The sequence below is a fragment of the Jaculus jaculus genome, chromosome 4 (genome assembly GCF_020740685.1).
Source record: "Jaculus jaculus isolate mJacJac1 chromosome 4, mJacJac1.mat.Y.cur, whole genome shotgun sequence".
Taxonomy (NCBI): domain Eukaryota; kingdom Metazoa; phylum Chordata; class Mammalia; order Rodentia; family Dipodidae; genus Jaculus; species Jaculus jaculus.
Window position 1 is genome coordinate 146,197,813 of NC_059105.1, and position 23,377 is coordinate 146,221,189.

The following is a 23,377-nucleotide window of genomic DNA, read 5'->3' on the forward strand; positions in this document are numbered from 1 at the left end:
TTCTCTCTTTTTAACTTTTAGCAAAGGAGATAAAATACCTGTGCTCATTAAACTCCACATATATACACTTAGATACTTATTTATAAGTATCAAATAAATATAAACTCATTGCACAAGTGTTGAAGAAACCATATCAGCACAAAGAGAATAGAAAATGTTGTTATAATTGCAGCAAGCACAATAAATTGTTGATATTTTAGAACATGCTTTTACTTTCTTTCTATTTATTTATTTGAGACAGAGAGAGAGAGAAAGAGGCAGAGAGGGAGAATGGGCATGCCAGGGCCTTTAGCTGCTACTCCAGATGTGTGCACCTCCTTGTACGCATGTCCAACATTGCATGCTTGTGTGTCTGGCTTACATGGGACCTGGAGAGTGGAACGTGTGTTCTTAGACTTTGCAGGCCAGCCCCTTAACTGCTAAGCATTTCTCCAACCCTACTAAGTTTTTTTTTCCCCACTGCATGCACATATACATATGAAGTGTAAAGACAAAGTAGTCTATATGTACACATTCATGCTTTGAGAGGATCGTGGCTATGTCTGCCCATAGGAAGGTGGAGTCTATAGCCGTATCCTGTGAACACGCCCAATCTTGTCAGAAGGTAGAATTCATTTCAAGGAAGATTTTTTTTTCTTCTTTTTTAAGTTCAGAAACATTTCTTTCTTTTTCTAGTTTTGGTTTTCCCTTTTTGGTTTATTGAGGTAGGGTCTTATTCTAGCCCAGGCTGACCTGGAATTCACTATGTAGTTTCAGGGTGGCCTCAAACTCACAACAGTTCTCCTACCTCCAATCTCCCAAGTGCTAGGATTAAAGGCGTATTACCACCATGTCTGACTCTACACATCATATGTTGTTACCATCTTTTCCCTCCTCCCTGTTCCCATGCCACTGAGGGTCCTCCTCAGTGGAATTTCTTCTGGTATTCACCATGGGGTTGTGGGTTATGAGAGCTGCAGTCAGTCGTTTGGGGGGTGTGGTAATGCTCTGGACATTCCTTTCCACTCTGTGGCTCTTAAAATCTTTCCGCCCCATTCTGCAAAATTCCCTGAGCCATGATGGGTGTATTTTAAGTCTACTGTAGTATTGAGCTCTCAGCAGCTTTTGTATATCTGCTTTGGTACATTTTGAGTATCCTCAGTGTTTGTATCCATAACCCTGGCACTGGTTGTCAGGCTCACCATGGACACAGCACTCTTGCTCATCTCACCAATTTCTCTGTGGTTTCACCTGGGTCCTAGCTGATGTGCGTGGGGTGATTCACCTCAGTTCTTGCCTTCAACGCAGGGGAACCTGAGGGACCAGACCTGCTAATGCTGTAAGAGTTCAGGGTCTAAGCAACCCCACACCAGTGGCAGGGGAACGTGAGACTGAATTTTTGGCAACTTATTCTTGAACTTTTTTGGCTTGGCTAATATTTATTGAATCCCCTCAATTTTAGGTACTAAGTTCTAAGAAAGGAAAGTAGAAAAGTCCTGTAATTGTGTGGTTTAACTCTAGTATAGGGGCAAGAATCAAACCTTTATAAATCTTTGACAAAGTAACAGATTGTGCTAGAATTAAATAAGGCAGGAACAAGGGGATGGAGAATGCTGCCACAACGGTACAGGACAACATGTTGCTTTTAAACAGGGTGTCGAACAAGTACCTCACCAGAATGTCAGTTCCACAGTGAAATGCAAACCATATATATATATATATGTTTCTTCTTATTTATTTGAATTAAAGCATGAGAACACACCAAGGCCTCCACCTGTTGCAAACAGACTCCAGATAGAAACACCACTTTGTGCCTCTGGCTTTACATGGGTATTGGGATATTGAATCTGCAACCTCAAGTTTTATAAGCAAGCTCCTTTTACCACAGATCCATCTCTCCAGCCCAAGAGAAACAGTTTTTTTAATTTTTTAAAAAGTGCATCTGCACCACAGTGCCCAGCCACTCTACCTTTTTATTTTTGTTTGTTTGAAGTAGGGGCTTGCTGTAGCCCAGGCTGACCTGCAGTTTACTCTGTAGTCTCAGGCTGGATCCTCACAGTGATCCTCCTTCCTCAGTCTCCTGAGTACTGGAATGTACCACCACGCCCAACTTGCCTGCCTGCCTGTCTGCCTTCTTCCCTTCTCTCCCCTCCCCTCACCTTCCAAAAAACACATGTGCTACTTTATGCATCTTCCTTTATGTGGACACTGGAGAATTGAACCTGGGACCTTAGGCTTTGCAGGCTCTATGAAGCAGTTTTTAATTTCTATTTAGAATGTATGTAAACATATTTGTAGGCAGTATTTTATTTATTTGTAAGCAGAGAGAGATGGATATTGACTATGGGCACACCAGGGCCTCTAGTTGCTACAAACCAGCTCCAGATGCATGCACCTCTTTGTGCATCTTGCTGCATATGGGTTCTGGGAATTTGAACACTGGTCCTTAGGCTTTGTAGGCAAGCCCCTTAACCACTGAACCTTCTCTTCAGCTCTGTAAACATACTTGTGAACAGATAATAGCCATTATTTTTTTTCTCTTGTCAACAGGACACAATCAGTTACTCCTCACAATACAAAGAACCACCATCATGAATAAACAAAAACACAAAGTCCTCAAGGGATCCTGCTTTTATACTTGTTTTTGTGTTTGTGTTATTTCCTACTCTGATCCCTTCACTATCTCTACTTTTGGCAAAATTCTAAAGCCTATACCTTAGTTCCCATCTATTAAAAAGTCACTCTTCTTCTGGGGCTTCTTCCTATTTTGAATTTACTTGAGGGGTTGTTGTTGTTATTGTTTGTTTGTTTGTTTGTTTGTTTGTTTGTTTGTTTTGACACAAGATCTCATTCTCTCTCAGGCTAGCCTCAGTTTTTTATGGCAATCTTCCTGTCTCAGCCTCCAAATGCTGAGCTTACAGTTGTGAGCCACCACATCTGCCTTATGGAAACTTTCTAACTCCTAGGAGAGGTTTTACATTTTTGCTTCCATTTTAGATTTACCTAGGGAAATCATTCTTTATTTGGTGAACTGAGTTTCTTTTTTTTTTTTTTAATTTAATTTATTAGTTTTCTTTTCAGTAAATACAGGCAGTTTGATACCATTATTTAGGCTCATCTGTGATCTACCCCCTCCCATTAGACCCTCCTTGTTAATGAAAATGGGTTGTGCATTGTGGAGTTAGCCCCCAGTTATTGGTATGATAAATGTCTCTGCAAATCATGACCCAACATGTGACTCTGACATTCTTTCCGCCCCCTCTTCCGCAATATTTTCCTGAGCCATGTTGGGTTCATTTTTGGTCTGCTTCAGTGCTGAGGTGTTGGGGGCCTCTGAGGCTCTGGCTCTCTGATTTGGTAGGAGTTGATTTTTCTCTGCGTTGGTCTCCTTCCCCTTTGTGCTGGTATCCGGTTCACAAGGAAACAGCACCCTTGCTTATTTCGCCAGTTGTCCTTAGTTTCAGTTGGGTCCCTTTTGAGGTATGTTGGGGTAGCTCTCTTCTTAGGATCTGCATCTATCTGGAAAAGAGAAGCAGATTCTCCAACGGAGAGTAAGTTAGCACCCGGAAAATTGAGATAACACTTACTTTTTTGATAGACAGTATGATAGGTGTAGGCCCTCTTATACCCCGTGATTGATGGTAGCTTGATATTATAGAGTGGGCTTGTGTTTGGGTATGGTTCTGACTTGTTTCCCAGCTCCAGCTATGGGTCTAGTACCACTGAGTGGGTCAGTTAGCCAAATCAAGAGCAATTGGTTCCTCACCATGGCTGTATACCACTATTGCACTTGTGTGGGCATCACATCTGGTTATTTGTTGCTAATTAGGTTAAACAATGTGTTGCTTGGACAGATCTTGGTCATTTCCCCCAGTCGCCCATGTAGCGCCTTCTGGCACTAGACACACTGACTGTCTGGGGACTGACTCTCTCCTGGCTTCCAGTCATGTCATTCCATTTTACGCGCCAGCTGCGTATGGAGTCTTCAGCAATAGGGTCTTACCACTGGCCTTTGGTGGGTCATCAAGTACTCTGACAGAAGTCTGTCATTGTTTTGGGAAACCTTGTAGGTTTCTCTGATCAAAAGCTCATTGTGGATGGTAGGCCCAAGCTGGAAGTGGGGGTTACAGGTCAGTGTCCACTAAGAAATTGAGGAAAAACATAACTAATATACAAGAGTTAGAGAGGAGAGAGATAGAGGGGAGAAGGGGAGAGGGAGGGAGGGAAGATGTAGGAGATTTAGGTCAGTCTTGATCCTACCCTCTCCAGTGTCTTGTGGTTCAGGTGTTTCCTCTGTTGGTATTTCTTAGGCCTCTAATCTTTGGGACCTAGCACAAGTGAATATGTAGTCTTATTCCTAAAACTTTGGATTTATTAGGCTTGGGATTTCTCCAGACTTTTTTTTTAATGAGAGAGAGAGAATTGGCATTCCAGAGCCTCTAGCCACTGTAGTGGAACTCCACATGCTTGTGCCCTCTTGTGCACATATGCGACCTTGCATGCTTGCATCACTTTTTGCATCCAGAGTGGAACTTGAGTCTTTAGGTTTCCCAGTCAAGTGCCTTAACCACTAAGTTACCTCTTTTGTCCTTCTCCAGTCTATTCAGTGGTCTTGATAATACAATGACAGTTGGTCACTTTTTGAAATATTTTCAATATACTATACTAATGTAAAGTCTATATTCCTAAGTGATTCACCTGATTATTTATTAATTATTTTTTTATTAACAACTTCCATGATTGTAAACAATATCCCGTGGTTATACTCTCCCTGCCCCCTCCCCCAACTTTCTCCTTTGAAACTCCATTCTCCATCATATCCCCTTCCCCTCTCAATTAGTCTCTCTTTTATTTTGATGTCATGATCTTTTCCTCCTATTATGATGGTCTTGTGTAGGTTGTTTCAGGCACTGTGAGGTCATGGATATCCAGGCCATTTTGTGTCTGGGGGAAGCATGTTGTAAGGAGTCCTACCCTTTCTTTGGCCCTTACATTCTTTCCACCACCTCTTCCACAATGGACCCTGAGCCTTGGAAGTGATTCACCTGTTTTATATTCAGTGTTTTTGTTTATTTGAGAGAGACAGAGAGAAAGAGGCAGATAGATAAGAGAAAAAATGAGTATAGGCACACAAGGGCCTCTGCCACTGCAAAAAATCCCCAAATGCATGTGCCACTTTGCACATCTGACTTTTTATGGGTACTGAGGAATTGAACACAGGCCATCAGGCTTTGCTACCAAGAGCCTTTAACAGCTGAGCCATGTCTCCAGCCCTCATCAGTTTTTTATAGTAGTACTTGTTTAAGACTTTTTTTTAAAACAAAAATCATCAGCAGGACAAATATAGTTTTGCTCATATTTTAGTGTATATAAGATTACCTGAGGGAAAGATTTAAAAATTCAGATCATGATTTAGTAGTTGGAAACTGAAGGTCAGCAAGCTCCTAACAAGCTTCTAGGTCATACTGATGGTGCTAATCCCTGGACTGCAGTGTGAGCACCAAGGTCTTAACATTCTTATGTGCCTGCCCCTATTGTACCAAAGAAACTATGACACTGAGGGCCAGCTGGGTAAATTTCTTTGGGAGACTGGGTGACTCAGGCAGCTGCATCACTGAGAAGGCCATTCCAACATGGATTATGACTCATGAAAGACACATCAGTGGAGTCCCACAATTTACAGGCAGCTACAGTGTTTATTGCTTATATAATCTCAGGGAAGGGCTTCTTAAATCTCATTTCTTGTTCTTCCTGAGTCTTGTGACTCCCCAATAAATACTTCATTTCAGAGAAAAGACTCACTCCCTCATCCATGCATGTTGCAAACTGTGCATGTTGCAAACTGTGTACATCCCAGCTGTTTCACTTACCCTATGTCATGTTAGGCAAGCTACATAATGTATGTAATCTTTTCCTCACTTGTCAGGTAAGGATAATAGTTACAGTGGATGAATAGAGTCAGTGTATCGTTCAGTCAGTCAAGTGTTTGGCATCAGTCCTGACAAGAAGTTCAGGCAGGTAGTAATTACCTGTCTCATGAAACAAATACTACCTGGTTTTCTGCTGTTATATATAGTAAGACTATAGTAAGACCAAAATCTCTTAATCTTGTTCTGTTCTTACAAATCTGACCTCCTAAAATCTATGCTATTCAAATAGGAAATTTTAACTCAGTTTATCAATTTCATAATAATTTTCCCTTTGTTTAATTCTAAGATGAGCCTTCGTCTTTACGGATAGGTGTTCTTTTCTCAGCTTCTAAAAGTTGTGTTTTTTATTTATTTATTATTTACTAAAGAGAGAAAGAAGCAGTTAGAGAGAAAATGGGCACACCAGAGCTTCTATCCACTGTAAATGAACTCCATCCAGATGTATGCACCACTGTGTGCATCTGGCTTACATGGGTTCTGCATGATTGAACCTGGGTCCTTAGCCTTCACATTCAAGCACCTTACTTAACTGCTAAGCCATCTCTCCAGCCCTGAAAGTTCTTTTTTCATCTCAGCTTTGACTTCCAGTAATTTGCCTCAACACAATATGATATACTTCTCATAATGTGTTCATGTCCTCTTCAATCAGAAATCTAGATACCCAGTGAAATGATTAAAAAAAAAAATGCTGCTGGGCGTGGTGGCACATGCCTTTAATCCCAGCACTCGGGAGGCAGAGGTAGGAGGATTGCCATGAGGGGATGAGTTCAAGGTTACCCTGAGATGACAGAGTTAATCCCAGGTCAGCCTGGACCAGAGTGAGACCCTACCTCGAAAAACAAAAAAAAAAAAAAAAAAAAAAAAAAGCTGTAAAAATGAGGAAAACATTCATTGTCAATGCTGGAAACAAAGATAACAGCCTAGAGCCAAGCACTCAGAAGAAACACAAAGGCAAGGTGAGGGTCGAATCAAACAATACTGACGTGAATGTTATGAATCAGAAAAATACACGAGCAAAACAGACACAGTATGCTGCCCACCCTCAATGTATAACAGAGACTAAAGGCAGATGTTGGGGATTTGATGTGTGGCAAATCTCCTCTTGTTGGTGCTTCTCAGAAGTTCACTGGACATGTAGTAGAGCCTCCAAATCAGGATGTAGCAGCTCCCAGTACCCTCACTAGGAACAGTGGCTTTGCATAAGAGCATTCTCTGCATTGAGAAAATCAGGGCATTACCAAAGTGAAATGCAACTTTCCTAATACTCAGAGGTAAAAAAGTCTGTAATAGGCTGTGGTTTTCTGCCAGCAGAGTTTTCCTCTTGTAGGCCATCGAGCTAACAAGTAAGCTGCAATACACACAAACTTTACTCTTTGTTCTGTTTGCTCATGAAGAATACTGACTTATTCTTCAAGAAGTAAAACCACTCTTTGTTGTAGATAGTCTGGGTAAACAGCCAAACAGAAAACATACTAATTGTCATCATTTGCACAGAAAGATAATACAGTTAAGTTTTTCAAGGGATCTGTGTTTTTTTGCTGAGGCTGACTTTTAAGATATCTCTAGTGAAGCCAGGTGTGGTGGTGCACACCTTTAATCCCAGCACTCGGGAGGCAAAGGTAGGAGGATCACTGTGAGTTCGAGGCCAGACTGAGACTACATAGTGAATTCCAGGTCAGCCTGGGCTAGTGTGAGACCCTACCTTGGAAAAAAAGATCTGTATAGTGAAACTATAGAGAAGGTACAATCCTGAAGATGATATGGAGGTGAAATATTGTATGGAGATGAAACCACTAAATTAAACAATGTGATAAAAATAATTAGCTGCAGCAAAAATCCAGATTAATGAATGAAAGACTCCATAAAAATTACAATTCAGGGCTGGAGAGATGGCTTAGTGGTTAAGCGCTTGCCTGTGAAGCCTAAGGACCCCAGTTCGAGGCTTGATTCCCCAGGACCCACGTTAGCCAGATGCGCAAGGAGGAACACGCATCTGGAGTTCATTTGCAGTGGCTGGAGGCCCTGGCGTGCCCATTCTCTCTCTCTCTCTCTCTCTCTCTCTTTCTCTGCCTCTTTCCGTCCGTCGCTCTCAAATAAATAAATAAAAATATTAAAAAAAATAAACAAAAAAATTTTTAAAAAAAATTATAATTCATAGTTACATTCATGTTAGAATTTTCAACTTTCCAAATAAAGGAAAATTTGTACAAGTTTGGAACTCATGTGGAATTTAGAATTTCCACCAAAGAGTGAAATCAGGTAGACAGTGAACTCTGGAAGTAACTAACACCAGATTAAATCATGTCTCGAACTTTTCAAGGTTAATAAAAGAAATAATAACAGCTACCAAATGGCATAGTTTATGAGAGGGGACAACAGAAATCAAATACTTGGTAAAGGTAAACAAAGTGAGTACATGGTTTTTTAATCAGGCAAACAGGCATGTGCTAACCGACCAAGACAGAAAATTTACTGATAGGATCATTACAGAGCAAATCATGAAGCAAATAATTTTTTTTTTTTTTTCGAGGTAGGGTCCCAATCTAGCTCAGGCTGACCTGGAATTCACTGTGTAGTCTCAGAGTGGCCTTGAACTCACAGCGATCATCCTACCTCTGCCTCCGAGTGCTGGGAATAAAGGCATGCACCACCACGCCCGGCTCTAAAAATTCTTAAACTATTGTTTTTATGGTTATTATGAATATTTTATCAATATCAAATGATTCAGAAACAATAAAATATAAATTGTTAAGTGAGCATGATAATCTAGAATTTAGTTCTCAGGTTATGGTAGTGAGTGGATGAGATAAGGAAGAATCAACTATATTTTGAGGAATTTAGGTTGAAGTACATAAAAGATCAGTTCCTAAGCAGGAGAGAGCAAAATGTAGGAAGACTTGCATTCCATTATATATATACTGTCATAGGGCTGGAGACATGGCTCAGCAGTTAAGGTGCTTGCTTGCAATACTTAATGACCTGGGTTTGATTCCCCAGTACCCAGTGTAAGGCCAGATGCACAAAGTGGTGCATGCATTTGGAGTTCATTTGTAGTGGCTGGAGGCCCTGGCATGCCCATTCTCATTCTCTCTGTCTCTTTGCTTGAAAATAAATAATTATAATGTTTTAAAAGTAGCTGGGTGTGGTGGCTGCCTTTACTCCCAGCACTCAGGGAGAGAGAGATAGGAGGATAGCAGTGGGTGTGAATTTCCAGGTCAGCCTGGGCTAGAGTGAAACCCTTCCTCGAGAAACCAAAAAAGAAAATTTAAAAGTAGGTATACTGTAATAAGTGTCACTGGAAAATTTAAAGTACTGATGCCCAATGCCATAGTCAGATTCGTGGCTTTCTATATCTTTATTTCCTAGTTTTAGTTTTCTATTAGCATATATTAGTTACACATAATAATAGGTGTCATTATGACATTTTCATACATGTGTATAATGTACTTTGACCCTATTCCCCCCTTCCATTACCTTCTTGTTCCCCCCCCCCCTTCCACTGATTCCCTTCTTCATAACTAGTCCCTGCCACCCCATTTACTTTTTTTTTTTTTTTTTTTATGGTTTTTCAAGGTAGAGTCTCACTCTAGCCCAGGCTGACCTGGAATTCACTATGAAGTCTCAGGGTGGCCTCGAACTCATGGCAATCCTCCTACCTCTGCCTTCACAAGTGCTGGGATTAAAGTTGTGCACTACCATGTCTGGCTCCACCCCATTTACTTTTAAGGGGGTCATTTCCTCCTTGTGACACAGTGAGTTTAATTAGGGTTGTGTCCATGAGCAAGGGCGAGGGATTATAGGCATGGACAATTTACCAATGGCTACATCACTGAGGTAAGTGTATCTCCCTCCCCAAACCAACCCTTTGTCTGGGAATAGCTCCTGTGGGAGGGGTGAGGCCTTTTTGTCCTGTGTTTGCTTTTTGGGTTTTTGGGTTTGTTTGGTTTTTTCTTCTTTGACTTTTCAAGGTATGGTCTCCCTGTAGCTCAGGCTCACCTGTAATTCACTACTGCCACACCTGGCTTTGTTTTGCTTTTTTTAAAGGTTACTCTGTTTCCTTGGGGCAAATGTGATTTGTCCTTGAACCTCCACCAACACCTAGACTATAGCCCCTAGGTAAAATACTTTCTAAGTTCTAGTATTGTCATTCAAAACAACCTTGCTGTGATAGTTGAAAGAATCCCACAATGACAGCTTTATATAAGGCATTTTGCGAGAAACAGTTTCAAAATTTCATTGTAATTTCTTTTTCTAAATATTTTATTTATTTATTTGACAGAGAAAGAGGGAGGGAGAGAAAATGGGCAGGTCAAGGCCTCCAGCCACTGCAAATAAATCCAGATACATGTGTCCCCTTGTGCAACTGGCTAACATGGGTCCTTTGGCTTTGCCATCCCTCCAGCCCTCATTAGAATTTCTAATCAATTAGAAGTTCTTCCCTGTTTCTGCTCAGATGACTTCCCCTCCCTCAGTCAGTTTTTGCACTGTCACCAAATCCTAACTCTATATCCTCTTCCTCAGTATATGTTTAGATTTGGTGGACAGATACTGACCTTCATCCAGTCTCTCCAATAATTCAGTCTTAATCCCTAAGTACTGGTAGGCATGTTTGAAAAACAAATGAAGGATATGAAATAAATTCAATTATTTATGACTAGTCTTCCTTTTTTAAAAAAAGAAAAAAAGAAAAACATGGGCTGGAGAGATGGCTTAGCGGTTAAGCGCTTGCCTGTGAAGCCCAAGGACTCTAGTTCGAGGCTCAATTTCCCAAGGCTCATGTTAGCCAGATGCACAAGGGGGCACATGTGGCTGGAGGCCCTGACGTGCCCATTCTCTCTCTCTCTCTCTCTCTCTCTCTCTCTCTCTCTCTGCCTCTTTCTCTCTGTCTTTTGCTGTCAAATAAATTTTAAAAAAAATTTTTAAATAAAAAAAGAACAGAAAAGCATAAACCCTAGAGAAGTATTATACTTGCTGGACTTTTGGTGATCACCAAGCATCATGTACAACGAAGTGGGGGAAGAGATCAGTGAATGTATTTTTAGGGTGAAATCTACATTGACAATGTAAAGAAGAAAAGAAGCTGGGCGTGGTAGCACATGCCTTTAATTCCCAGCACTTGGGATGCAGAGGTAGGAGGATCACTGTGAGTTCGAGGCCACCTTGAGACGACATAGTTAATTCCAGGTCAGCTTAGGCCAGAGTGAGACCCTACCTTGAAAAACCAAAATAAATAAAAAAAATAAGTAAGTAAAAATAATCTTAAGGTTGGGCATGGTGGCAAATATCTTTAAACCCAGCACTCTGGGCCAAGGTAAGAGTATCATTGTGAGTTCAAGGACAGCCTGGGCTAGAGTAAGACCCTACCTTGAAAAACCATAAATCATCATCTTATACATTTGAGAAACATCTTACTTTAGCTCTTAAACTTGTGTAATTATTTTTTGTTGTCCTAGCCCAGGCTGACCTTGTATAACTGAAAAAGGGAAATGAGGCACAGTTATTTCAAGCATAAAAATTTAATGAATTTGAGGGCCTAGAGAGATGGCTCAGCAGTTAAGGCACTTGCCTGCAAACCTAAGGACATGGGTCTGATTCCCAGTACCCACGTGAAGCCATATGCACAGTGGCACACACGTCTGGAGTTTGTAGCAGCTGGGGGCCCTGGCATTCCCATTCTCCCCCCTGTCTACCTCTCTCTCTGTGTTTGAAAATAAATAAAACCATTTTTAAACATGTAATGAATTTGAGACAGGTAAGTCCAAGGAACCAAGTGCACACCTCTAAAAGAATGCTCAGTATCATTGGGTTGTGGATGATTCTGGAAGGCCAGTTTATAGATGGAATTAGTCATTTCAAGGGTACTAAGCAAGTGTGTGCATTGATAGTTATCCCGTGTAGTATTCAACTTGCTTATAAATAAAGTTCTTATATTTTGAGCACTTTGCTCTCTAGTATTTTCAAAGGTAGCATAGTAATCTGGCATTTTGAAGCTAATTTTAGGAGCAATTAATGTTGAGATAATGGTTGTTCACTGAAAGTAGTCTTTGTGGTGTCCCAAAACAAAAACTAGAATTCTCAGCATCAGTTCTTGAGGCACTTCATATGTCCTTAGATAAACCACAGATAATTTAGTTATAAAGACTTATAGAGGAATGTTAAGTGGTAATGAAAATTGAAACAAAGAATTGGAATGATTTATACATTTATCCATTCAAACAAAATTTGTTAGACATTAAGTAACTTGCTCAAGTGTAGCCTGGACCACATAGCCAGAACCTGTTTACGAAAATACAGAATGCTAAAGATACATTCAGATGGTAGCTATCAATTCAATTTGAAATTTAATGACATCTTTTAAAACAAAATTATTTTGAGGCAATCTCCACAGACTGGCTTTTTTAAATTATTTTTTAATATTTATTTATTTATTTGAAAGAGAGAGGAATAGGCAGATAGGGAGAAGGGGGGAGAGAGAGAGAGTAAACTCATCAGGGCCTCCCAACTGCTGCAAACGAACTCAAGATGCATGTGCCACTGTGCATCTGGCTTTATATGGGTACTGGGAAGTGGGACACATATGTTATGTTTTTCAGACAAGCACCTTAACCACTGAGCCATCTCTTCAGCTCAAGATCAAATACTCGTGTAACTTAAAGGCAATCATATGATTTTCTATAATTTTGAGACCAGAAGTGATAATAGGAATGACAACTTACCTACAAAGGAGTTTGCGTTATATAGAAGTAGAAAAAAAGATCTAAATCTTCCGTTAACCTAGCATTCTTTCTAGTATGTCATATTCCTTGATGATACTAGGTATAATGATTAGCCATGTGTTTATAATACTGTATATGGAAAAAAAATCAGAACAGGTATAAAGAACTCCATTGCTTTTCTACTTATTCTTATTTGGGCTGGAGTCTTACTGATCCCAGAACTTGTTTTTTCACAAGTTCCATCAATTTTCAGGTCCCTCCCCTTCAGGACAGCTGTTTATATGTTACAAAGTAAAATTTGTAAAAGTTTTTTGTTTTGTTTTTGTTTTTCAAGGTAGGGTCTCGCTCTAACCCAGGCTAAGCTGGAATTCATTATGTAGTCTGAAGGTGGCCTCGAACTCACGGTGATCCCCTGCCTCCCGAATGCAGGGATTAAAGGCATGTGCCACCACACCCAACCAATTCTATAAGTTTTTAAAGTGCTTTGCCATAATAAAAAATTTTAATTGCATACTATAGATTATTATGAACATTTTGATTTCATGGTATTTATGAAGTTTTTTTTTTTTTTTTTTGAGATAGGTTCTCATATAGCCTAGGCTTACCTTGTATTTACTATGCAGCTGAAGACAACCTTAAGTATATTCTCCGCCTCCCTGATCCTGGGATTAGAGGTCATTGACACCATGCCTGTTTATGTGGTGCTGGAAATTGAACCCAGAGTATTGTGCATGCTAGACAAGCACTTAAACTAATGAGCTGCTTTCTCTTGTGTTTTAAAGGCTGTTGTTGTTATTTTGTAAAGTTCACTATATTGGAGATCTTTTACATTTTTGCTTAATATTTGCAATGGTAACTTATATATGGAATTAATTTGATACATAGTTTTCTGTATCTTTACTCTGGAATCTACCTCTCATTCAAAATAAGACAAATGTTCCTTAAACTTTTATTTATTTGCGGGGGCTGGGGAGGGAAGGAGAGAAATAACAGGAAGGAGAAGAAAGGAAACGAAAGAGCAGGCACACTGGAGTCTTTTGCCACTGCACCATCCAGATGCATGCATCACACCACGTTGTGAGTAATACTGGCAGTGGCAGGGAGGTCCCTGTCCCCACACTCCCCACAGAAATTTTTTTTTACTTAAAAACAAAGCACATTCATTCACACTACTATCACTCAGTGTTGTTTGTAATCAAATTAAGAATAGTATTTTAGCCAGGCGTGGTGGCATAGGTAGGCAGACGTAGGAGGAGCACAATGAGTTCAAGGTCAGCCTGGGCTACAGTAAGACCCTACCTCAGAAAAATAAAAAAAATAAAAAGTTACAAATCTTTATTTTGGCCATGGTGGTGCACACTTTTAGTCCCAGCACTCTGAGGCAGAGGTAGGAGGATCACTGTGAGTTCAGTGGCCAGCCTGGGACTACAGAATGAGTTCCCAGTCAGCCTAGGCTAGAGTTAGACCCTACCTCAAAAAACTCAAAAAAAAAAAAAGCAAATCCAAGAAGTTAGCAAATATAATAAGTCTAGATGTGATAAATTGAATAAAAAAAATTTCATTAATGTCAAATTATAATATGACTTTTAAAAGTACTTAAATTGGTTTAATGTATACTTTTAAAAAAATCCTGTGCTGTTCTTTTTCTGGAACATGAAAGACAATATATAGAATGGATGAAAAAAAAGTTATAATGGAAGACAGAAGAGTCCCTAAAACATTATATTTTTTAAATCACTTTAGCCGGGCGTAGTGGCACACACCTTTAATCCCAGCACTCAGGAGGCAGGGGTAGGAGGATCACCATGAGTTCAAGGCCACCCTGAGACTCCATAGTGAATTCCAGGTCAGCCTGGGCTAGAGTAAGACGCTACCTCAAAAAACCAAAAATAAAAAATAAAAAATAAATCACTTTAAATAATCTACTTTTATTTATTTAATTAGTTAGTTTGGTTTTTCTAGCTCGGGCTGACCTGGAATTCACTATGTAATCTCAGGGTAGCCCTGAACTCATGGCAGTCCTCCTACCTCTGCCTCCCAAATTCTGGGATTAAAGGTTTGTATCACCACACTCAGCTTATATACCTTTAAATTTTAAAAATGCCAGGTATCACTACTTACTTTTTCAATGTATGTAAGTTTCTCCTCCTATGTCTTTATCCCAAAACTACAAATCTAATTACCCAAAAAAGGGAAGTGGGATATTGTATATTTCAGCTTTCTAGCACAGTTTAGCTTATATATTTGTCATTTATTCAGTGTAGAGCAAGGGGCTTAATGTCTTTGTGCTAGCCAGAGTATGCATCCTGAGTAGTGTCTACCCTGTGCCCTTATTACTAGCCATTTGCCTGCCATTGTTAGCAAGGAGTTTTTAAGCCTTCCTATAAATCTATCTGAGCACTTAATTTTTAGTTTTTGCAACCTGGTTCTTTTTCTAGAAATGATTCACACATAAGTTTTTTCTTAAGTTAAACTTGATCCCTCTTGATTTTTTTTAAGTCCAATTATGTACATACTGTGCAACCTTAAACATTAAAATTTATTTGTAGACTAATGGGGTTTTGTCACCCTGTCTTGTAAATTTAGTAGCTGTCTGTCTCATTTGACCATTAGTCACTTTATTGACAATAATGATCAAATGCAGTTCTTTTTTGTTTGTTTGTTTGTTTTGGTTTTTTGAAGTAGGGTCTTGCTCTAGCCCATTCTGACCTGGAATGCACTATGTAATCTCAGGGTGGCCTCGAACTCATGACAATCCTTCTACCTCTGCCTGCCAAATGCTGGGATTAAAAGCGTGTGCCATCGTGCCTGGCTCAAAGGTAGTTCTTAACCCCTTTAGTTTATTTATTTATTTATGAGCAATAGTCAGGCAGAGTGAGAGGGGGAGAGAGAGAGAGAATGAACACGCCAGGACCTCCAGCCACTGCAAAGGAACTCCAGTGCATGCGCCACCTTGTGCATCTGGCTAACGTGGGTCCTGGGGAATCGAGCCTTGAGCCGGGGTCCTTAGGCTTCACAGGTAAGCGCTTAACTACTAAGCCATCTCTCCAGCCCCTTAACCCCTTTAGATTCACAAAGCCAAAATGATTTTTCTCTTCTAGGAATGCCAGAATCACCTCCGCAGATATGGAAATGTGAATCTGGAACTGGTGACTCGAATCATTAGAGATGGTGGCCCATGGGAAGATCCAGTGCTGCAAGCTGTTCTTAAAGCCCAGCCCACGTCTCAGGAGATAGGTACTTCAGAAGATAAAGCAAAAGCAACATTTGTGAGAAGCAAGCACAATTCTGTTTCCTAAATTAGAGCAGTAATAGTCGTTCTTTATCTTGTAATACAAAATAATGAATTAATGTATTTTCAAATGAAGAATATTTGTCATTCTTTCTAACCTGGCCCAACATGATTTATTTTTACTTTCATTTATTTATTTATTTGACAGAAAGGAGGGAGAAAGAGAGCGAGAATGGGCACACCAGGGTCTTTAGCCACTGCAAACGAACTCCAGATGCATATGCCACCATGTGCATTAGGCTTATGTGGGACCTGAAGAATTGAACCTGGGTCCTTAGGCTTTGCAGGCATGTACCTTAACCACTAAGCCATCTCTCCCGCCCTAATAAATCTTTTTAAGTTGGAACAACTTTTTGAAAAAAATAATAAACCTCAAAACTTGTGTTGGAGATGTGTTCCCGTGAAGATTGGAACTCTGAATTTGTTGTCAAGATTATTGTGGTTTATACAGTACTGTGTATATAATAAGTTAGCTCAGTGCCTGGTCCAAGTAAATGCTTAATTGATACTCTTGTTGATTGAATGAATGATCACATAATGAATGAGTGAATGAATTAATTAAATGGATAAGTATATTTTAGTTACAAATACATTAGAGCAAGCTTTACTAAAAGAAGTTGTCTTATACTCTCACTACCTCCATCTTTCTTTGTGTTAACTTCCCTGTCAAACATAGATGGTAGTATGAACCCTTGGAAGACAAAGTTCCCACTGAGGCAACAGGGTTGTTTGTCTCCAGTTAATCCTTCAGTTTAATATTGAGCTTTGGGTTGTGTTGGACCACCAAAACTTAGGATGAAAACTCAGCAGTAGTGAATAAGCAAACTATGCAGTCTATGAAGTGCATTTATAACAAAGCCAAGGAGAAAAGATAAGTCCTTTCAACATGGGAACCTATCAGATCTTAGTCTGCTAAGAAAGTCACAACACTAAAATGTGCTGAGCAGGTTAGGCTGTTTCCATTTGTCCCACATGAGTAGAATGAATGGTGAGGGGAGAAGGGGCTCTGATTGCCAGGCCGAAGAGTAAAGCAACACTAATAAGTGAAGCTCTATGAAAATGAGAGAAGATAAACAGGTAAGATTAGGAGAAGCAGTTTTGGAATATGATCAACACTACACAAAAAATATACTGGTGGGGCTAGAGAGATGGCTTAGTGATTAAGGTGCTTGCCTGCAAAACCAATGGACCCAGGTTTGACTCCCCAGGACCCAGGTAAGCCAGATGCACAAGGGGGTACACGTATCTGGAGTTCATTTGCAGTGGCTGGAGGCCGTGCCCATTTTCTCTCCCCCACCTCCATGCCTATTTCTGTATCTCTCTCTCTCAAATAAATAAATAAATAAATAAAGACATAAATAAATAAATAAAAATATTTAAATTACATGTGTGTATATATACATACTGGTGTATGTAACAGTGATGTGTGAGAGAACTCTTGCTTGATATGTGTTCCTTGGAAAGGACTTAAAGGAAATGAACATTTAAGAGGGGTACACTTGAACCTGAGCAAGAAAATGGTTTACTGAAGAAAATAGAGTCAAATATAGGCAAGACAAAGGTCACAACTGGAAGAAATTGGAAAGCATGTACAGAGAAGATAGGGTGGGCATAGCATAGAGACAGCTTCTGAAGAAGTAAGAAAGTTTGGGTGATTAAAGGTATTCATGGCTTTTCTGTGTAGGGGTAAGAGGAAGACTTGTTAGCTGATGAGAAGGTTGATGGCCCTTTGGGCTGGTAATCACATTAAAATAATGAAGATTCCTTTCTTAAGTATACTAGCATTATTAACTTCAAACTACTGTTTGCTTATCATACATTCTAAACAGAATTGCAAGGCAAATGTAAAGACAAAATAAAACAGTACTCATAAGTACATTCATAAATGCTGTTGAAAGATGAATAGTTTAAAAACTTTGGTATTCAAAAATCAGAAACAACATCCTAGTTTTGTCTCTACCATTGACAAATTCTTTGTTATTGGACAAGTCATTAATCTTCTCTGAGACTCAGTTTTGAGATGTCCAAAACGTACATATCATACCTGTTATCAGGTTGTTAAGTCTAAATAAATTTTAATAGTTTAGGATGCTTCTATAGTTTGAAACTGAAAGAGTAAGTTTAAATTCATAATCCACCTTAATGATACCTGAATATATCCTAATAGGCATACCTCTTTGGCATGAATTAATGTTATTTCAATTTTTGTGTTTTTCAAGGTAGGGTCTCTTTCTGACCCAGGCAGACCTGTAATTCACTTATGTAGTATTAAGGTGGTCTTGAACTCATGGTGATCCACCTACCTCTGCCTACCAAGTGTTGGGATTAAAGGCATGTGCCACCACGCTCTGCTTCCTCAGATTAATTTTATTTTAAAAGTAAAGTAATAATTCAGCTTTTTCATTAACTTAGCTTTTGTTTTTGGATGATTAATTCGAGTGAATGTGGGGTTCAAAAATAAAAAGTATATTTAAATAACTGATTAGTTAGGTATAGTTTTTTGTGGTAAAGTTTCAAACAACAAAGTTGGAGTCTTTTTTTGACAATAGCTTGTTTTTCTTTTTAATACAGTGAATAAATATTTAAGTTCTGAAAATCCACTGTTTTTTGAACTACGTGCCAGATATCTAATTGCTTGTGAACGCATACCAGAAGCAATGGCTCTTATTAAATCTTGTATAAATCACCCAGAAATCAGTAAAGATTTGTACTTCCATCAAGCTCTCTTCACATGTCTGTTTATGTCACCTGTAGAAGATCAGCTTTTCCAAGAGGTACTATTTCAAGTTATTTTGCCTATTGCCATTTTAACACTACATAAACCAGCAAACACTCAAACTGAGAAAAGAAGTTTTGTTGTTGATTTCCCTTTTCAATAATACCAGATCTAGAGATCACATCATTCATTTGTGTTCTCTTTTGGCAACTCTGAATTGTTAATTCAGAGTCTGATATTAACAGATGATGAAATACAGTCTTATTCATTAAATAAAAATTAAGACACATCATGATTTTGCTTCTGAAATAAAATACTAAGCAGTTTATTTTATTAAGATAAAAAAATATGCCTGGCATGGTTGCACACGTCTTTAATCCCAGCACTCTGTGGAGGCAGAGGTAGGAGGATCACTGTGAGTCCAAGACCACTCTGAGAATAGAGTGAATTCTTGGTCAGCCTGAGCTAGAATGAGACCCTGCCTTGCAAACCAACATATATATATATCTTCCTAATTTGTAATGGACAGTACAGCACTTTTTGTCAAAATCTATGTGCTATACAATGACATTATGAGAGCATTATAATATTTCTCAGGATTTCTTTGTTTCACTAATTACAAGTGGATTTTTAGACATTTTTAATGATATGAAATGACTCTTCCTTTTAGCATTTATTGAAAACTGATTGTAAGAGTGGAATTGACATCATCTGTAACACTGAAAAAGAAGGCAAGACAACTCTTGCCTTACAACTTTGTGAGTCCTTTCTGATTCCACAACTCCAGAATGGGGACATGTACTACATATGGTGAGTGTTCCTAAACAGAAATGCAAATAGTAAATGGAGAATAGGAGGAGAATTGATTAGCAGACTTTGATTTCCTTAAAACTGTGTAAAAAGATTAATTTTTTTAAAAAAGTGAGCTGTGTTATAAAAAAAATGTGAACTGTAGAAACTAGAGGTATTAAAATGAAAACAATCACATGCCAGTTATTGGTAGATTAAATGTTTAAAAAGTGTTTGTTTTAATGAAACAATTATTTTTAGAATTAAATACTCAATATAGAAGATGGGGTTAAAAATGATTTTTAAAACTATTTAAAAGTAGAATATATGAGAGCAATTTACCTTGAAATCATGTAACTTAAACTGTAGCAGAAAAGTGGTTTTAGTACCTGTCTTTCAAGTACTAGTAGATGAACTCAGGTGTGTAATTACAAGAGTTTCTTCTTTAAAAAAACATTAAGTAGGCCAGGTGTGGTGCTGCATGCCTTTAGTCCCAGCACTTGGGAGACAGGGGTAAGAGGATTACTGTGAGTTTGAGGCCACCCTGAGACGAAATAGTGAATTCCAGGTTAGTCTGGGCTAAAGCAAAACCCTACCCCCAAAACAAAACAAAACAAAAAAAGTGAACTCTAGATACATGCCTCACTTTGTGCATCTGGCTTTACATGGGTTCTAGGGAATTGAACCCGGGTTGTTAGGCTTTGCAGGCAAGTGCCTTAACTACTAAGCCATCTCTCCAGCCCCCCTAATTAGCAAAAGGTTAATTAATTGCTTCTTGTCCTAAAGGACGCACAATACAAACACACTATTATAATCATTTTGCCATTTCCTTAATTTGTAATAGGAAATTAAGCTTCATTTGCTAAATATAATCATTTGAAATGATCTTTGGGGCGGGCAGGGAGGGGGAGGCTGGAGAGATGGCTTCCCTATTAAGGCACTTACCTGCAAAGCCAAATGATTCAGGTTCAATACCCCAGGACCCACATAAGCCAGATGTACAAGGTGGTGCATATGTCTAGAGTTCATTTGCAGCAGCTGTTTCTCTCTCTCTCTCCCCTCTCTTTCTCAAATAAATAAATATAAGTGATCATGGGCTCTAAACAGTTTTTAGTTAATGCTTTCAAAATTTCAAATTTTTTTTTTAAATTTTTATTTATTTATTTGAGAGCGACAGACACAGAGAGAAAGACAGATAGAGGGAGAGAGAGAGAATGGGCGCGCCAGGGCTTCCAGCCTCTGCAAACAAACTCTAAGACGCGTGCATCCCCCTGTGCATCTGGCTAACGTGGGACCTGGGGTACCGAGCCTTGAACCAGGGTCCTTAGGCTTCACAGGCAAGCACTTAACCCCTAAGCCATCTCTCCAGCCCTCAAAATTTCAAATTTTTTAAAAATTTCCTTTTTTATTTCTCAAGGTAGGGTCTCACTGTAGTCCAGACTGACCTGGAATTCACTGTGTAGTCTCAGGGTGGCCTCGAACTCACAGTGATCCTCCTACCTCTGCCTCCCTAGTGCTGGGATTAAAGGCATGCACCACCATACTCGGCTAAAAAACTTTAATTAATTTAATTGAGGGGGCAAAGATGTAGGGAAAGAATGGGTATACCAGGGTCTCGACTTCAAATGCACTTGACACATTGTGCCGTCTTGTGCATCTGGCTTACGTGGGAACTGGGAAATAGAACCTGGGTCCGTAGGCTTCACAGGCAAGAACCTCAACCACTAAGCCATCTCTCCAGCCCTATATTCTTAGATGCTTATATCACTGTCTTAAGCCAGACAGGATATGCATGTCTCTAATTAAATCATGTAGGAGACAAAGGAGGAGAATCTTGAATTTCAGGCTAGCCTGGGGTACATAATGAAATACTGAATGTAAAAAAATTCCACCTTACCCAACTACCAGTAGTTTGAAGATAAGTACCTGGAAATCATACTTGAACATTCTTCTTTCAAAGATTGAAGTCTTCATGCCCAGAGGTAGAATCAACTAATTAATTGAGAATAAGACTGGGGCCATGCATAGTGGCACATGCCTTTAATCCCAGCACTCAGGAGGCAGAGGTAGGGGATTGCTGTGAGTTCAAGGCCAGCCTGAGACTACAGACTGAATTCCAGGACTGCCTGGGTTAGAGTGATACCTTATCTTGAAAAAACAAAATTAAAAAAAAAAAGGAGCTGGGTTTAGAAACAAGTATCCTTGTTTTCTGTGTTTTCTAGGGAGAGTATGTTTTACTAACAGTAACTTTTCTTCAGAACAGTGCTGTGTTGACTATAATTGAGAGTAGAGGAGAAGGGATAAGGAGGAACTGGTGAGATGTACACTTGTAAATAATTTTCAAAGGTCTTTTCCTTTGGGGAGACGTATATTCTCTGTCCTTAGCTCTGTCAAGCTGCTTTGTAGATTTTTGTTATCTATTTATTATGAATGAGAGATAAAATGATAAGTACGCCAGGTCCTCCTCCCACTGCAGAGGAACTTCAGATATGTGCTACTTTGTGCATGTGCATCTGCCTTTCCATGGGTACTAGGGAATCAAACCTAGGCTACCAGCCTTTGCATGCAAGTGCTTACTAGCACCTTTAACTGCTAAACTATCTTTCCAGCCCTTTGAGCTATTTTTAACAAGGTGGTTTTGTTTTTTTACTAATAACATAACTGACCATGTATAAATGAGCATAGACTATCAGGAAAATATACATGATTTTCTGCTTTCAGTGGAATTTCAGTGCTTTAGGGAGGGGCCTTACAAATGGAACAAAGCCTGTCTTCTGATTTGGGGTACAGAAACTCTTAAGAGTAGAAACTTCCGGGCGTAGTGGCTGTAAGTTCAAGGCCACCCTGAGACTACATAGTGAATTCCAGGTCATCCTGACCGAGACCTTGCCTTAAAAAAAACAAAATCAAGCTGGGGGTGTTGGTGCACGTCTTTAATCCCAGCACTCGGGAGGCCAGAGGTAAGAGAATTGCCATGAGTTCGAGGCCACCCTGAGACTCCATAGTGAATTCCAGGTCAGCCTGGGCTAGAGTGAGACCCTACTTCGAAAAATAAAAAAAATAAAAAAAAACACACACGGAAAATGTTAATAAAAATTTAAAATTAAAAAAAAAAAAACAAAATAAATAAACAAACAAAAAAGGATAGAAATTGAATGAATGACTACCTGTCCAGCCAGAGAAAGAATTTATCTTCCCTTTTTGGACTTCCTTCTGAGTAGTTTGAGGTTCCTTCTACATTTCCTTTAAATTTCTAAATGCTGGGTTCATTTTCCTTGCTTGAAAAAAATTCATTTTTTAACTGTAATGTGAAAAACTGAATTTTTATCTGGGAGTGGTGGTGCATGCCTTAAGTTCTAGCACTCTTGAGGCTGAGTTAGGAGGAGGCCATCGATGTGAAGCTAGCCTGGGGCTACAAAGTGAATAAGCCAATGGAACTTTTAAAAAAATATTTTACTTATTTATTTGAGAGAGGGGCAGATAGAAAGAATGGGCACACTAGGGCCTCCAGCCACTGCAAATGAACTCCAGGTACATGTGCTACCTTGTGCATCTGGCTTATGTGGGTACTGGGGAATCAAACCTAGGCTCTTAGGCTTCACAGATAAGTACCTTAACCACTAAACTGTCACTCCAGCCCCAGTGGAACTTTTTATGTTTCACTATTGTTAATAATGGTGATGTAACAGTAGCTGCTAACATTTGGTGAGGAGTTCCTGTATTCTATGTGTTATATGCACATTATCCATTTAGTCCAGTAGTCTTATAAGTAATTATAGTCAAGTTATTCAGTTAGGAAACAGTGAAACAGGATTCAAATTTAGACAGCTTGATGTGGCCTCTGCTGTTAAGTATTATTATGTTTTGTTAATAAACTTTTTTGTTTATTTATATTTATTTATTGAGAGCAAGAGACACAGAGAGAGAAACAGGCAGATAGAGAGAGAATGGGCAC

General features: G+C 39.2%; 1 protein-coding gene across 2 annotated transcripts in view; it reads left to right on the plus strand.

The window, feature by feature from the left end:
• The window catches only part of Znf654 (zinc finger protein 654), a 96,312-nt gene that overhangs the window by 62,015 nt on the left and 10,920 nt on the right, over nucleotides 1-23,377 (plus strand). The window contains exons 4-6 of one of the 2 annotated variants that reach the window (XM_045147285.1): nucleotides 15,727-15,862; nucleotides 18,489-18,691; nucleotides 19,304-19,443. In XM_045147285.1, coding sequence (XP_045003220.1) covers nucleotides 15,727-15,862; nucleotides 18,489-18,691; nucleotides 19,304-19,443 — 479 coding nt within the window. Of the gene's footprint in view, nucleotides 1-15,726; nucleotides 15,895-18,488; nucleotides 18,692-19,303; nucleotides 19,444-23,377 lie in introns of those variants that run through there. The other variant, XM_012949823.2, reaches the window with a different exon arrangement.